Source organism: Mus musculus, chromosome 4, assembly GCF_000001635.26.
Source record: "Mus musculus strain C57BL/6J chromosome 4, GRCm38.p6 C57BL/6J".
NCBI lineage: Eukaryota > Metazoa > Chordata > Mammalia > Rodentia > Muridae > Mus > Mus musculus.
The window spans coordinates 149,550,437-149,566,997 of NC_000070.6; the positions used below are offsets into that span (position 1 = coordinate 149,550,437).

At 50.5% G+C, this 16,561-nt stretch overlaps 1 protein-coding gene across 2 annotated transcripts in view; it reads left to right on the top strand.

Moving 5' to 3' along the window:
- Nucleotides 1-16,001, top strand: part of Ctnnbip1 (catenin beta interacting protein 1) — a 48,197-nt gene extending 32,196 nt beyond the window's left edge. For both annotated transcript variants that reach the window (NM_023465.4, NM_001141930.1), the window contains one exon: nt 13,769-16,001. In NM_023465.4, coding sequence (NP_075954.1) covers nt 13,769-13,827 — 59 coding nt within the window. In that variant the 3' untranslated portion in view covers nt 13,828-16,001. The remainder of the gene's footprint in view (nt 1-13,768) is intronic.
- The last annotated feature ends 560 nt before the right edge of the window (nt 16,002-16,561 follow it).

Here is a 16,561-nt window from a genome sequence, read left to right on the forward strand (position 1 = left end):
GCAGGTTCTCTAAAGGAGCAGCCAGCACTCTTAGCCTCTGAGCCACTCCCCAGCCCTGTTAGCTCAATTATTCTTGGAGTTAAACTACAGCTTAGTTTCTTTTTGTGTGCACGAGTGTTTCCCCTGTATGTAAGTTGAGTATTTTCCCTGTACGTAAGTTAAGTGTGCTTGGAACCAGCAGAGGCTGGAACCACCAGATGCTATGGAACTGGAGTTTCGTGTGGATGGTTGGTCGGAAGCTACCATTTGGGTGCTGGGAGTCAAATCCAGAGAGCCTCTTAACCACTGAGTCATCTCTCCATCCCCTTTTAAAAGGTTTTGCTGAGAGTTCCTAACTGACATCATTTTGTTTGGTTGGTTTTTAAAGACAGGGTTTTTCTCTGTGTAGCTCTGGCTGTCCTAGAACTCACTCTGTAGACCAGGCTGGCCTTGAACTCAGAGATCTGCCTCCTGAGTGCTGGGATTAAAGGTGTGCACTACCACACCCCAGCTTCTAAACCAACATCTTGATTGATATTAGTCCCCTGGTCCACCTCCTCTGCCATAGCCAGAGTGACTTTGGAAGACTCAGAAGAAGTCAGCACTGTGAGTCACAGTCCCAGTGGCTCCCTGCCACCCTACACCATGCCCTCTCACACCCTGGTAGACACGGGAACTGAGTTCATCCACACTGCCAGCTTCACCCCTCCTGCCTCTGCACTGTCGGGCTCCAGGACTCCTCCCTCAGCCTCCTGCAGCTCAGGCCAGGCCCTCTGTGACTGATACTGAGCCTCCTTCTAGGTGGGCATCTGTGCGGCTGCATAGACTCGCCAGGCTCTTGGTGAATACGGTTGAATGTGGTGATTGAGCAGTTCTGGGGCTAGGAGTTAGAGAGGCAGTGACTTGTGTGAGTACTGTCTCTGGTCCCCAAGGATGGCCAAGCGGACTCGACAGGCAGGCAGGACTCTGCTTTGAACTAAAGGAAATCAATGCTTCTCTGGGAAGTTGGCCTTTCTGAGATGGGCCAGCTGCAGACATGGTGGGGGTGGGGGGCGGGAGGCTGCAGCTTCTTGAGGCAGGCACAGAATGGTGAGCATCCGTTTCTCCTCAGTGCTATCCCATAGGTGTGCATTGTCTCTCCTGGCTCTGAAGTGATACATGGTCACCGTAGAAAATGGGAGAGGAGAGGCGAAAGTTTCAAGGATTGGGTCCTACTATGTAGCCTACTATATACATACTCTATAATCTATATACCTACTCTATACACATACTCTATATACATACTCTGTTTCCTTTCCTTCCTGTTTTGGCAGCTTTTACAAGATAGGCAGTCACTTCTATTGGAGTTTACAGCCTAACTGCTTTGATATTCAGGCGTTCTCATTGAGCTCTTCAACGCTTCTCAAGAAAATGTTTTGGCCGTTGTGTAATGTGCAGCATCTGTCTTATCCTAAGTTACTGACCAGTCTCTTCCTGTTAGAGCTCACTTCTACTGTTAATCATAATGGCAGGCATGTGTTAGGCTCCTTCTCTGTGCCAAGTTCCTTGCAAAGTAATGTACAAGGCTCTCCCAGTGACTGTCACGACAGCCCTGTGACGTGTTCTCCCTGGCATAGAGAGGTAGCTTAAAACCAGAGGCAGCCAGTGTGGGTTCCAGATGTGACAGATATTGATCAGCATCATTTGTACATCTTTATCATTTATGTTAAGATAGATCTGTGGGTGGTTTACAGGCCAAAGAGGGGTTTGTTATTGTTTGCCTGCCTTTCTTTCTTTTGCTTTCTTTCTGTTCTAGGCATTGAACCTAAGCCCCCACTCATGCTAGATCAGTACCCAGCTCTTCATATGTCTTTTTAAGCAGGACAGCATATGACCTGAGGGTCAAGTATAATTGAGTTGGCTACATGGTGTCACTGAGGGGATGAGGGAGATTGGGGGCTTGTTCTGCTGCTTTGCTGTTCTGGCCCCTGAACCTGCAGGAAGCTTTGAACGTGCCCACTCTGGGCGGTCTATGCTCTGGTGCTGCACATGGAACAGGGCATCCAGTGAGTACCAGGTATTCCAGACCTCTGGTTTGTAAAGGCCATACGCGTCATGGGATGTGTGTAGAGGTCAGAGGACAGCTTGTGGGAGTTATTCCTGCCAACCTGTGTGCCCAAAAGTAGAGCACCAGTTGCCAGTCTAGGTAGCATCTGGCTCTACTCACTGAACCATCTAGCTGGTCCCTAAGTTTTGTTATGTTTTGCTTAAGATTTATTTTACTTTTTGATTACATGGATGTGTGTGGTGTGTGGAAGGTATGTGTACACATCTGCGGGTACATGCATGTGTGAGTGAAGTGCCTATGGAATCCTGAAGGGGATGTTAGAATTCCTGGAGCTGGAGTCACCTGACATAGGTGCTGGGAACTGAACTTGGGTTCTCTGCAAGGACCTTTACCACGTGGATGCTCTTAACTAATGAGCCATCTCTCCAGTCCCCACCAGAGCTGTGGGCTTTTTTTTTTTCCCATTATTATTTCCTGTGTATGGGTGTTTTGCCTGCATGTATGCTTGTGTGCCATGTGAGTGCCTGATTCCTTCAGAGGTAAGAAGAGGGAATTTGATCTTTTGGAACTAGAGTTATAGTTGAGCTGTCCTGTGGGTGCTGGGTCTTGAACCCAGGTCTTCTAGAAGAGCAGCCAGTGTACCTAACCATTGTGCCATCTCTCCAGCCTCCTAGAGATGCTCTTACATGGCTTCGCTTGTTTTTTTTTTTTTTTTTTTTTTTTTTTTTGAGATCCGTAGCCTGCATTGGCTTTGAACTTATGATTTGCCTCAGCCTCTCAAATGCTGAGATGACCCCTGAGTGCCATCGCACCTGGTGGACCCTTGTCCAGTGTCCCAGGGCTGACGTGACATGTTTTGACCTCCTGTTCTCTCTCAGCCTAGGGGATCCTAGGAGACATGCCTGGTCTGCCTTTGAGAGCTGCTGGTTGTCGCAGTGGCTCCCTAGGCCTGGCATAGCCCTTGTCAGAGTCCACTTTCTCCAAGGGATCTCCAGGAAAGGACTGTGAGCTTTCGCAGGCCTGCTGGCTTCCCGTACAGAAACAGGCACCTGGTTGAGGGTGCTCCTGGAGAGCCTAAAATAGTTTCCTTGGTCTCATGGATAAACTGACTTATTATCTGGCTTATTATATTAACTTACTATGATAGCCGTATTCAGGGGAAAACATCAGGAACCAGGCACTTTGGAAGTGACCCAGTTCTGCAGTTGCTCCACTTGACCCTTGCGGTGCCCTGGGACGGAGCTGGGTAGAGTGAGCGGCTCCATTTCCCACCAGTGTGTTAAGTTCTGTGGAATCCCCTGCCCTAGCAGCATCCTGCCTCTGCTCGTTCTTGTCCTTCGTGTGCCCTCTCTCGCACCCTCCCAGAGTCAGCTGGTACCTGACTGGGACCTTCCAGAGCCCCATGCCAGTGTCTGCTCTCTGAATGTGTGGTCACAGTGTCAGGAGGGAAAGGGTCTGTGGTTTGTTCACGGCCCACATCCAGGCCCAGAGCTGTTCCTGCTTAGACCAAAGCCTCGTGGAGTGGCTTCCTGCGCAGCATCTCTCTCTGCCTCCCTTGTTGCGTAGGCCCTCCGCTGTGGTTTCTGGCTCTCCTCTCCCCATGCCTGGCTACTTAGAGGCTCCTTCTAGAGGGTGAAATCAGTCAGTGCTGAAATTAGAGTCGGCCCAGGGAGGATTCACTGTGGGACCTGAAGCTCAGACTCTTAACTTTAATCAACACTTCTGTGAGAATTACCTGGAACCCAGTAACAAAGCTGAGCCAGAAGTCACGTGTGGTTCAGAAATCCATGGGGATCTGACTCCTAACTCCTGTCACTGAGAAGAAAAGGAAGAGTGACAAATGTGTGAGACGCCAGCCGGCTGCTCCCCCAGCATCCAGTTCTGCACTCTTTAGCCCAGCATCCAGATGTGCACACTTTAGCCCAGCATGGTGGGGTCTGTTCTTTAAAGGCCCCTGGCATGCTCAGACTGCCTAAGAGGTGGGTCTCGGTCCTGGCAGCGGGACAGTTCCAGTCACTTTAGCCCCTCCTTACTATAAACTCAGCATAGTGTCTGATGACAGCCAGGAAGGGCAGACTGTAGGGTATCTGTACGAATGCAGAAGAGCTTTGATTGTGTAGATTTCTGCGTAGGACTGCCTGGGAGTGGGGCCCCCCAGGAAGCTAGAATGCAGGCTACAGACCTTTCCCCAGCCCCAGTGAGTCACAGCACCGGCCAGGAGAGCCCGGTAATCTGCATTTTAAGCAAAGCAGGGCATGGGGTTGCACACTTCTGTGATTCAGCAGTGCTACACAGAGGGACACTGTAGAAGTACAGGCTCCTGTGCTCTTCCCTAGACTCCGAGACTCATAGTGACTGCCGTGTATACATATCTACATATCTACGATACGGCTTCGTTAGCAAAGCTAGCTGTGATGAAGTTGGTCTGCTGTCTAACTACTGTGGAAGCTGAGGTAGTAGGGCCACCTGAGCTTAGGAATTCCAGGCTGGCCTCAGGCAAGATGTCAGAACTCTGACTTGAGGATGAGGTGGCAGGAAAAAAACAAAAACAAAAACAAAAAATAAGCCACAGCAAGGAAAGACCTCCAGGGTGGACCTGGTGTGCAGAGCCAAATGCAGGGTCTTTAGTTCGCCCTTGGAGAGACAGGCCCATGTCACTCCCACACGCTGTCCTGTTCTGTTTATTTGCTTGCTTGCTTGCTTGCTTGCTTTTCTGTTGCTCAAAAGCCACTTAGGAGAGGAAGGGATTTATTTCGTCTTAGGGATCACAGGCCATTATTGAGGGCATCGAGCAGGCGCTCAAGGCAAGCCGGCTTGCTCTTCCACACAGCATTACTTCTGACCCAAGGACTCACAGCCAAGGAGGCACAGCAGAGATGTTTTCCTGGCTCATCCCCACCCCCGCTAGACTTTCTTCTGCAGCTCAGGGCACCTGCCCAGGGAGAGAAGCTTTCCGTGGTGGCCTGGCCTCCTAGATCAATTAGCAATGAAAACAGTCTCTGTCTCCACAGCAGCTCAAATCTGGGCAGTCCTTCAGTGAGGCTCCCTTCTGAGGTGACTAAGTGATATCGAGTTGACAGTAGATGTGAAGTGGTATTATGACATACTCAGACCCTTTGGTCTGGAGGTACTTATGTTTTGGGGGAGACATTGGAAAGTTAAAGTGAGGAGAATGAGCACCTCATCTAGAAAAAGAAGCTGTAAAGGGGGTGTCTGTCTGTGTCTCTGTGTATGTGTGTGTGTACATGTATGTGTGTGTCTCTGTGTGTATATCTGTGTCTGTGTGTATGTGTATGTGTGTGTCTATCTGTCTGTCTGTGTCTCTGTGTAAGTGTGTGTATGTATACATGTGTGTGTGTGTGTGTATGTGTGTGTACACGTGTGTGCACGCGTGTGGGTTGCATCTCGGCAGGGTGGAGGGTGGGATTGGGTGCAGGACCTCAAGGACCACAGCTGAATTTGACCCTACAGTTGTCCTTACACATTATTCCTAGTGAGCTAGAACAATGGGACAGGTGCTCCTTACCATACTTTGCAAATGTGTAAACTGAGGCTGCGTGAACAGGGACTTCCCTTGGATACACAGGGAGCTAGGGTCAGCCCAGGTTCCACATGCCAAGTCTTGCTCCTGGGGTACAGTGAGGCAGCTGAAGCCTGGGGAGGACCTGTGGTTGTCTCCTGTACCTTCATTAGCCGTGCTAAGAATCCACCTCTGACAGCTCTGGGTGCTGGAGCCCAGTAGGCGCCACTGAGCCTCCTGCTGCTAAGTCCTTGGTGAATCAGAGCCCACTGTTCCCATAGCAACTCAAGTGTGGTGCTACCTTGGGTAAAAAGCATCCGCTGGGAGCTTTGGGGTATCAAAGCGGAGGTGTATAGAACACCTGGCTCAGAGCCTTGGGCTGCTAAAAACAGCACATGCTGCCCAGTGGGTGTGGGTTTATGTGGAAGGCAGCCCAGCACAGGGTGAGCACCACCCTCACTCCCCTCAGAAGTTCTTTCCTTTGGTGGGCCTCTGGGACCTGCTTTTCCAAGCAGCCATTCCCCAGAGCTGGAAGCTGAGGCACTGTAGTTGAGTAGTAAGATAACAGGCACATGGTGACACTCTAGGTAATGAGCTTCCGGCATGAGGAAGTCCCAACCAGGTAGTCAGGGAAGGGCCGGAGCACCCCAAGTGGGAATCACTGGAGCCCTGGCAGCCTTTACTCCGGCATGAGCTGGTGCCTGTGTGCTGGAGATGTCTCACTGAGCCTGGAGCTCACAGGCACAGGAGGGGTGCTCCCTGGAGATATGCAAGCACTTAACCAAAGTGCCCGAAGTTGGAGATGGCTCACAGAGGGGCTTCCCTCTCTCCCCCCCAGGAGTGTGGAGTCTCTGCAGCCTCACGGTTGCAGTTCTTTAGCTTTTCATGCTTCTAGTTTTTTTAAAAAGGCATATTTTATTTGATATTTATGAATGTTTTGCCTGTGTCTGTCTGTACATATATACATGGATGTGTATATATACATGGATGTGTATACATGAATGTGTATACATACATGGATGTGTATACATGGATGTGTATATATACATGGAGGGCTGGGGCCCACAGAGGCCAGAGGGAGCCATTGGATTTCTTGGAACTAAAATTACAAATGGTTGTGAGCCACCAAGTAGATGCTAGGAACCAAACAGATGTCCTCTGCAATAGCAACAAGTGTTAACCTAACCCCTGAGGCATGCTAGACTACAGATGCACATACCACGTTCTGCTCCTTCACAAGGCTCAGGGATTTAACTTAAGTAACCATATTGCCAGCCTTCCACCTTATGTTTGAGATAGGATCTCTGACTGAGTCTGGAGTTTACCAGTTGGCTAACCTAGCTGGTGAGTGAGCCCCAAGGATGTTCATGTCTCTCTATAGCCAGCCTGAAGGTTTCAGAAGCACCCTGCTGTGCACCATGGTTACATGGGTGCTGAGGATCTGAACACACATCCTTCTTGCATAGCGAGCACTTTACCCACGGAACCACCTTCCTTTCCAGGTCCCTAATCTTGTACTTTGCCTAGCGAGGTATAAGGTTCCACAGAAGTACAAGAGCTAATGGATACCTAACCCCAGAAGGGCTGAAGCTGGAGTCCTGGGACACCTATGCCAGTAAGGGGTGCTGTGAGCGTAAGGGTGGCAAAGCCAAGGCCCCCATCGGCAGGGCTCATGTTAGCATGGAGGTTGGTCTTTGAGGTCTTATGGTATCCAGTGTGGCTGGCGCTGCTCCTATGAGTCCCCCTTTTCCACAACGCCGTCTACATAGGGCAGTGCCCATCCTGGTTTGTGGGATCTTTGGGTTTGCAAGAGACAAGTTCAAGGTCAGCCTATATTGTGAACTTGTCTTAGGTTGCAACAAAAAATAACAAGTTCCAACTTCAGGAACCCTTCTCCGAACCTCATCGTCACTGACGTGATCTGGTTTGGGCGTGAGTGCGGGCTTGAGACGGAGGCTGGCTTCCAACACTGCTGGTGTGAACTCATCCCCAGCTCACAAACAGACCAGTGACCCCATTGTCTGCCTCCCGCCCCCAGCCAGGGGCCAGCTTCCCTGTTTCTATGCTTCTGCATATTTGTCATTTTTCTCTCCCCAGTCACTTGACTAGCTCCACTGAAGGGCCAAAGCTGGCATCAGGCGTGGGATGGAAGGGCCAGTGGATGCCTGCCCCACCCTGTCCAGAGAGCTGAGCCTCAGCCCTGCTTTTGGATGAGCCACAGTAGTGCAGGGAGGACAGTTGGCACTTGACTCCATCCCAGTGGTGGTGGTAGTGGTGGTGGTGGTGGTGGTGGTGGTGGTGGTGGTGGTGGTGGGTTTTAATCCTGGGTCTAGGTTCCATTTGCACAGTGACGCAGAGACCAATCCAGGCTTTGACTGAGGCTTGGCAATCCTCCATGCTCTGGGTGACTACAGACAGACAGTTGTTTCCCTTCTGTGTCGTTAAAGGCAAGGGCTCCAGAGCCTGGGCCTCCGGTTCACCCAGCTACTTCAAGTCTCTGAGCAAAGGCTCTGAGCAAGCGCTCTGAATATGACCAAGAACAAGGCTAGTCCTGGTCACATAGCATGTTCAGCAGATAAAGATTAGACTAATGGGGATGTAAGTCACTTGTAGACTGCTTACCCAGCATTCCTGAGGCTTTGGCTTGCTTCCCAGTACTACACAAAACTGGGTGTGAGGTGCACATCTGTAATCTCAGCACTTGGGAATGAGAGGTAGGAAGGATAGAAGATGAAAGGCATCTAGACTGCACAGTGAGTTCAAGTTCAAACCTAGGCTTTATCAAGGCTAGCCTGGGTTTCATGAGTCTATGTTTCCTACCCTCACCCCTAACTCCCACCACCATGCTGCTGAGAATGCTGAAGGTTGCAGCTGCCTGGATAACAAGATAGGTTTCAAAATGGACATCAGGTTTGTACAGGGAAGGCTCTGATTTCTCCTCTTATCAGCATTTGTGTCTGTCTGGGTCTTTTACCCTGCCTACCCTATTCATGTGTGTGACGCTGCACCTCCTGGGAACTTGGATTGGGTTTCCAGAATGATGCAGAGCTGCTCTCATGAGCTTGCTGACCACACCTGTAATCCCAGCAGAGACAGAGGATCCTGAGTTTGAGGCCAGTCTGGGGTACATCGTGAGACCCTGTCTCTAAGAAAGCTGAGTTCAGCTGAAGATGTAGCTCAGTGGTAATCTAGCCTCTTGCTTCTTGTGCCCTGGATTTATTTATTTAGTCCATCACTGAAAAGGACTAGTGGTGGGCTGGAGAGATGGCTCAGTAGTTAAGAGCACTGACAGCTCTTCCAGAGGTCCTGAGTTCAATTCCCAGCAACCACTTGGTGGCTCACAACCATCTGTAATGGAATCCAGTGCCCTTTTCTGGTGTGTTTGAAGACAGCTGCAATGTACTCACATACATAAAACAAACATTTTAAAAACCGAAAAGAATAGGGTTGGTGGTGAGTGGATGATAGACTTCAACTTTTTTTTTTCCCTTTGAGTGGTAAGAGTGAAAGGCCTAGCCTATCAGAGGTGGTGCATGCCTTTAGTCCCAGCACAGAGGCACAGAGCAAGTTTAAGGACAGCCAGGGCTACATGGAGAAACTTTATCTCAGAAAACAGACAAACAAACAAACAAACAGTGCCTGAGTTCTAACTCCAAGGACCCACATGGTGGAAGGAGAGAACAGACTCCTGCAGTTGTCCTTTGACCTCTGCCATGATGCACATGCACACACGAGCACGCGCGCGTGCACGCACGCGCGCGCACACACACACACACACGAGTAAATGAACAAGTGTGAACAAGTTTGTTCCTAAATGTTATTGTATCATTAGGAAGATACAATACCATCAGTTATTTCCTTAACCTCCTTTTCAGGCCGCTCATTGCAGTGTCTGCAGGCAGACGTGCACATTGGCCTTATGCCCCACACGGGTATCAGTCACTACTTCTGAGAGCTGTGTAGTAAGTAGATATTACAGAGCATTCTCTACTTATAAGGTTATGACATCCACAAATAGAAGTAGGTCCTTCTGCTAATGTGTAGACCATATTACTTTTGCCTAATTGCCCAGGAATGAACCTTTACAACAATCTAGAGAAGCCAGGTATGGTGTCTTGGTCCTGAAATGTCAGCACCAGGGAGACAAAGGAAAAGGCTTCGTCAGTCAAAGGCAAGTCTGTCACGAGACACCTTTTGACAGGTGGAACCTCTCTGATGCATCTTCTATCACGAGGGATGTTGGATTCTGTTAGATTCACTTTCTGTGTCTGTTAAGAGGATTGTGTGGGGTTTGCCCTTTATGCTGTTGGTAGACTATATTATATCACCTGATTTTGAGATGTTAAGCCAACCTTGCATTCCTAGAGTAAATCTCATTTGGTCTGGAAATACGAACCCTTTTTATACGTTGCTCTTCGTAATTTGCTAACATTCTGTTAAACAGCTTGGTTTATATTCATAGGACAAGTACCCGTGTGTGTGTGTATGTGTGTGCCTGTGTGTTCGTGTGTGTGTGTGTGTGCATGCATGCGTGTACATGTGTGTATATGTGTGAGACACTCTTGCGCGCGCTCCACTGGCCAGGAAGAACGAAGCTGCAACAGGATCCTTCTGCACACGTTTATTGGGAGAGCTTGATTGTAGAGGCGAAAGACCCCGAGCCCAGAACTGGTGCTGCTTTTATAGGCCTAGGAGGGGCGTGTCTCACACCCGGATTGGTTATGCACTAAGCCTCATTTGCATGTTCCTCATCTGATTGGCTACTCTCTCTCAGTACCTTACAGAACCTCATTATCATACCTCATTTGCATGTCTCACATCTGATTGGTTATACTCTCAGTACCTTACAGAACCTCATTATCATGCCTGGGCCAGGCAGTGTCTTTGCAAAAAACTTTACTGCATATGTACACATTGGTTGTTTGTCCAAACTTATGTGTGGTGGCCAGCAGTAGTCAGTGCCACTCTGCAACGGCACATATGGCTTCCCACAAGACACATTATCTGGTTTCAATTGTCTTATTGCTCAGTTTGTTTGAAAAGATGTTCAGGAGCATCCAAGTAGCTCCTGTGTGCCTGGGCTAACCTGCATCTGGTGGGAATCAGTGAACAGATGCTCTGAGCACAAGAGCCGTCAGTGGGTACCACTGGGGAAGACAGAGCCTTACCTATAGAGTGATTGCTGGCCTGGAGGTAGAGGATGAGCACTTAGAGGACAGCAGAAAGGGTACTTGGGGGATCTGCTGTGCCCCTTTGTCTCAGGAACTGAATTTTAGGGGTGGATCCAAGATGACCAGCTGAGTAGCTCTCCCATCCTTTTGTTTCCTGATCCAACGTCCAGAGAAGGGAGGGACCGCGAGCATCCTCTGGCTTTAACTGAAGGCTGAGTGCCTGGCCCACTCCTAATAGAAACAGGTCAGAGGATGCTCTGCCCTCTCTCTGGCTTCAAAGGAAGGAAGTTCTGGTGGTCAGCAAATCCCTTAGGAACGGGAATGGTTGCGGGATGGGAGCATCTCTGAGGACTCCTTCTGCAGCCCCAAAAACAGAACATAGACTCTGAAATGAGGCCTGTGGGTTCCCAGTCAGGGAGAATCTAGCCAGCTGGCAGTGTGGGAGGGAGGGTAAAATTCTTACAAAGCTTTTGCTCTGGGTATCCTATTACTTACTCGTCAGAGTAAATGTGTGACCTTGGCAAGGTCATTTCTATTGCTGTTGTGAGACACCATGACCAAAGGCAACTTGGAGAGGAAGGGTTTATTTCACTCAGCTTCCATAGAACAGTGCATCATCAACAGCAACGAGGGCAGGAACTCAGCAGGGCAGGAACCTGGAGGCAGAGCTGATGCAGAGGCCACGGAGGATGCTGCTTACTGGCTTGCTCCTCATGCCTTGCTCAGCCTGCTTTCTTATAGAACCCAGGACCACAGGCCAGGAGTGGCCCCACCCATAATGGACTAAACCCTCCCACATCGATCACTAATTAATGAAAGACCCTACAGGCTTGCCTGCAGCCCAGTCTTATGTAAGAGAGCATTTTCTCAGTTGAGGTTTCCTCCTTTCAGATACCCTCAGCTTATGTCAGGTTGACATAAAAAAACAGCCAGCACACTTGCTGTCTTCAGAGTACAGGACATGGACCCATGAGCAGTTTGCAGAGCCCAGTGATGGGGATTTGAGCTTCTCTAAGGAGCCAGTGGCCCATTTCCTCCTGGGGACCCAGTGCTATTTTTGCACATGCAGCTCTCTGCAGAGGCCCAAGGTCCCTGCGAGAAAACCCACGAGGCAAGTGAGGAAGGAAGAGAGTGGGTTGTCTCCGTTCATTGCCCCAGAAGCATCTTCTGCTGACGCCTCCCCAGCACGGTCTTGCTTCGACCCCCTCATGCCTAGCGAGCTGGAGGCAGCCCTCAGAGAAACCAGCATCTGTTAGACACCCAGCTCAGCCACCACACAGGGTATGACGTAATCCTGGCGACAGTCCTGCTTGCAGTGATAGTGCATGGTCCCAGGACTGGAGTGAGAACAGAGAAAGGATCTGAGGGCTTCTCAAGCAAGAAGCCAGATGTCTGCGCTCCTTTCTGGAGGCTTGTCTGTCTTTCCAAGAACACCGATGAGGCAGAAACAGGCTGGGTGGATGATAGATTACGTTCCCTTAGCACCACTGTGCTGATGTGAAGGCAGGATTTCCGAATGTCACGTGTTCGTCTGGGCCACCCTTCCGCAGCACTGCCTGGGGTGCCCCCTGGCTCCTCCAGGCAGCAAGGTGCGTGCACGGGATGGTGTGGACAAGGATGAGCAACACTGTGCGACTCTGGTCCAAGTGCCGGAGGCTCTGGTGCACCCCACCCCCACCTAACCCAACCCAGTCCTTGGAGGCCTTTGCTTTCCCTGCTGTTCCCATCTGCGTCTTCCAGGGAGATAGCTTCCCATAGCGCAGCAGGGAGGTATGCCAGAGGCACAGGCAGCCTCACTGCTACCGCTTAGGGCAAGATGCAGGACCACCACGCTTTAGAAAAGGCGGACAGGGAGCAGGAGGTACCGACAGCTTGGGTAGGCTAGCATTTCCTGCTCCTTCCCTCCTCCCCTTGCCTCTTCTGGCAATGTGTCAGAGCCTGTCTTAGGGAGAACAAGACAAAGGGAGCGATTTCATGAGTGGCTGGACTAGAATCTCAAATTCAGGATTAAGAAAAACCATAAGAAATGGGTATCATATATTTCTGTCAAGCCTGGCAGGCAGCAGGCTGGAAATGGGCGTGGCCAGGCTCCTTGGAACAAAGGCTGGGTTTGAGCAAAGGGAGGCTGTGGCAGAGGTGAATAGTGTTTGCATTCATAGTGAGAGGGCTGGCAAGAGGGCTCAGTGTGTACAGGAGCTTGCCACCAAGCTTGACCACCCGAATTCGATCCCCAAAGCCCATGCAAAGGTGGGAGGAAAGAACCAGTTTTATGGGGTTGTCATCAGACCTTTACACACATGCAGGAGTGTGTCGCCCCACCATACAACAATGAGAAGTAAGCAGTTTTCAATTATTTGATTTGATTTTCAGTCACAAATGACTATGGGTATTAGACATAATGGCACATAGCTTTAATCCCAGAGGGTTGTGAGCCAGTGTGTAGGTGCTGGGAATCGATCCTGGGTCCTCTGTAAGAACCGTCTCTCCACTACCAAAATCTACACTTGAGAAGAGAGAGGCTCCCAAGAAAACGTTACCTCCCATCCTAATGTGATGCCCTTGGAGCAAGGGACATGGGCTGAGCAGAGTCCTGCCCCAGGACCTGTCTTATCTCCTAGCTATGAGGCTTTGAACCAGGCTCTGAAGCTTTGCAGCAGGGTGGGGTCACTCATGTCCCCAGATTGGCTGTAGGAAGTCTAAGGAGAGGTGGACTTAGTTAGAAACACTTCTGTCTCCTTCCCGGTAGTTTTTATTAGGTTGCCATGTGCCCCCGGCTGGCCCTGAACTCACTGTAGCCAAGGATGACCATGAACTTCTGACCCCTTTGCCATATCAGCAGTTCATGTGCTGCTAGGGGGCCAACCCGGGGGCTTTTGCATGCAAGACAAGTACTCTATCAGCTGAATTACATCCCGGACCTTTGAAGCACTCCAAGCTCAGCACAGTTTGGCAAGGGTGGGAAGATAAGGAGGGCTGCTCCCAGTGAGCACAGCCTTTCTGCCTTGTCCTGATTCCAGAAGCCATTAGCAGTTCTTGTCCCCTGGTCTGCAGGTGCAGAGGACGTGGTGATGGCGTTTTCCAGATCGGAGACGGAAGACCGGAGGCAGTAGCTGGAAGCCCCTCGGAACTCCCTGGAAGCTGCAGATGGCCAAGAGATCTGTGTGGCTCCTCTGCCGGTTGAGTGGTAGCAAACCACCGTCTTCTTACCCTTTGCACCCCTTACCCCATCCGACCCTCCCCACCCAGCCGCCACTCAGCAGGGCTGGCATCAAGGTGGTTTGTGATTGGCTTAAAGGGATGGACTTGAGATTGGCTGCAGGAAGAAACCTTTTTATTTTTAAATCTTGACCAACGGAAACCTTTTATTTTTATTTCTGACTCTTTATTTTTTTAAACATTTGCGCCTCGGTATCTGGCTTCCCCGGAAGCTCTCCGAGCTCTGGTGCTTTATTTAGGTCATTTTTAGGAATGTGAAGAGGCCTGATTGGTTGCTTAAACTGGAAAAGGGTTATGATTGGCTGGCTAGTGGGACGTGGTCTTTTCTTTGATTGGCTGTAGGTGTTCTGTTCACATCACCGACTTCCTCTGTTCTGAAAGCAGAAAACAGGGTTTGGGATATTGTTATATTTGACTTGAAAAAAAAAAGAAAGAAAGAAATGAAGTGAGCTTTGCAATATTTATTACACAAAGAGCTGGCTGCTGCCTTCACGTAGTGGGTTTGTGTTTGGATTTGATTGGCAGTAAGATGCGGGTTTGGTTTCCCATTGGCTCACCCCTGACTCCCGTTGCTATGGTCTTTCTTCCACTCTGCTGGTTACATGAGGCCTGAGGGTACACCTGGAGAATGCACGTGCTTTAATGACCACACCTGCCTCCACCAGCGAAGGGACCCCAGGGACGCGAGCGCGAGCGGGGTCCACAGCTGGAGAACAGGCCCCCAAGGGGCTTTGTGTTCTCCTGAGCCAGCAGCCCAGAGCTCAGGGGTGACCGGGAGGCAGGATTGATGTACTCAGTTCTAAGAGCTGGCAGCCAGCCAGTTTCCTGGAGCGAATGGATTGTGCAGAGCTCTTCAGGCCTTTCTGGCCAGCCCATGCTAAGTACAGGAGTGTTGACCGGCAGCTCCAGCCTCTCTGCTGCCCCCTGTGTCTCACTTCCCCAGGTCTTGGCATCCCCAGATCCTGAAGGTTATGAGGGGTCTTTACTGGAGCCTTGAACCCAAGCAGATACCCCAGTTTCACTTCTAGAACCCCAGAGGTTTCAAACTTGGCTCCAAGCACAACCTAGCCAGGCTTCCCAGGGTCCATTGCCAGTGGCTGTAGTTCCCGGATAGCAGATGTGTTCTACCTGAGCCCAGGCCCCCATTACACCGTGTATCACCCTGTGTGTCAGCATAGAAGGGGGAGTAGCATGGCTTATTTATTAGGAAGCACCCACTTGGAAGACCAGCTAGACTTTCACACAGTAGGCCCCACAGGCTACTCAGATCCAGCCCAAGGGTCACATTTTAGAGCAGCGACTGAGAAGAAAGATATGGGTGGTCGTCCCATGCCCACCATGCCTTCCCTGGGAGTGAGAGAAACGGTGACGGCCCTTTCTGGTCCTGGGCACCATGATCCGGAAAACACTGGAGCATCTTTTCCCTTCTTGGGGCTTCGGCCTCCCGTGTGGCAGGGAGTGTGCAGGATGCCAGTGCCAGCAGGTCTTGAGTTCAAGCCCTGGGGCACCTCCCTGTTGGTGGACGGTTCAAGCTTCCCAGACATGTCCCAGGAGGAGAATGTGAACATCTGGTCCCTCAGCACATCGGCCCTGTTAGCTGACAGTAACATGCTCGCTTTGGCCATTGAGCTCCAGGGAGCAAGGACAGTGGAGAATCAGCTCCGCCAACCCCAGCCTGACCAGCAAGAGCCTGAGAGGAGAGCGTCATTGCTGGGGAGGAGCAGCGTGTGTGAGCAGGCACGGTATGAGCTCACACTGACTGACAGACGCGTGCTTGTTCTGCTGGCGCAGTGTGGCCTGGAGATGTGGCTGGGCCCGTGGGCAGAGATGGGGTCATTCAGTCTTCCTCCCCTGTGAGATTGTATCTAAAGTCCGGTGTTGCCAGCTTCAGTTGGTTCCTGTGACTGCCTCGAGGCCAAGCCCTGGTGATGGTGTGTGCTCTGTCTTAGCAGTGGTTCTCGGCTCAGCCTCTGAGGGAAAAAGATGCAAGTATCGATGTGGCTTCTTATTCTAACTGAAAGTCTATCTAATGGAGAAAAAAAATAACAATAAAGATTTTTCACAGCTTGCTGGGTGAGCTGAGCTGGTTTTTCTCTCAAAGCTGATAGTACTGGGCCCCTTCCCAGGGGTCATTCGAGGAGGGAGGGCAGCATCAAGCTTGATAAGCAGAGTGGCCTGAGCTGGGGGTGTAACTCAATGGCTAGTGCATACTTAGCATGCCTGAAGCCCTGGGTTGATCCCCAGCATCTCATAAACCAATTGTGGTGACTCATACCTGTAATCCCAGTAATGTGAGGCTGAGGCAGGAGGATTGAGGCGAGTTCCAGGTCAGCTAGGCTATGATGATACCTGTCCTGAAAAGAAAAATAAAAAAAGAAAAGAAAAGAAGCTAGGCATATTCACATGTACATGTAGTCTCAGTTCTTGCAAGGTAGAAGGAGAATTAGGAGTTCGTGATCATCTTTGACTATATAGTCAGTTCGAGGCCAGTCTGAAGACCTTACCTCAAAAGGGGAGGGTGGGGCTGGAGAGATGGCTCAGCCATTAAGAGCACTGACTGCTCTTCCAGAGGTCCTGAGTTCAATTCCCAGCAACCACGTGATGGCTCACAACCATCTGTAATGGGGA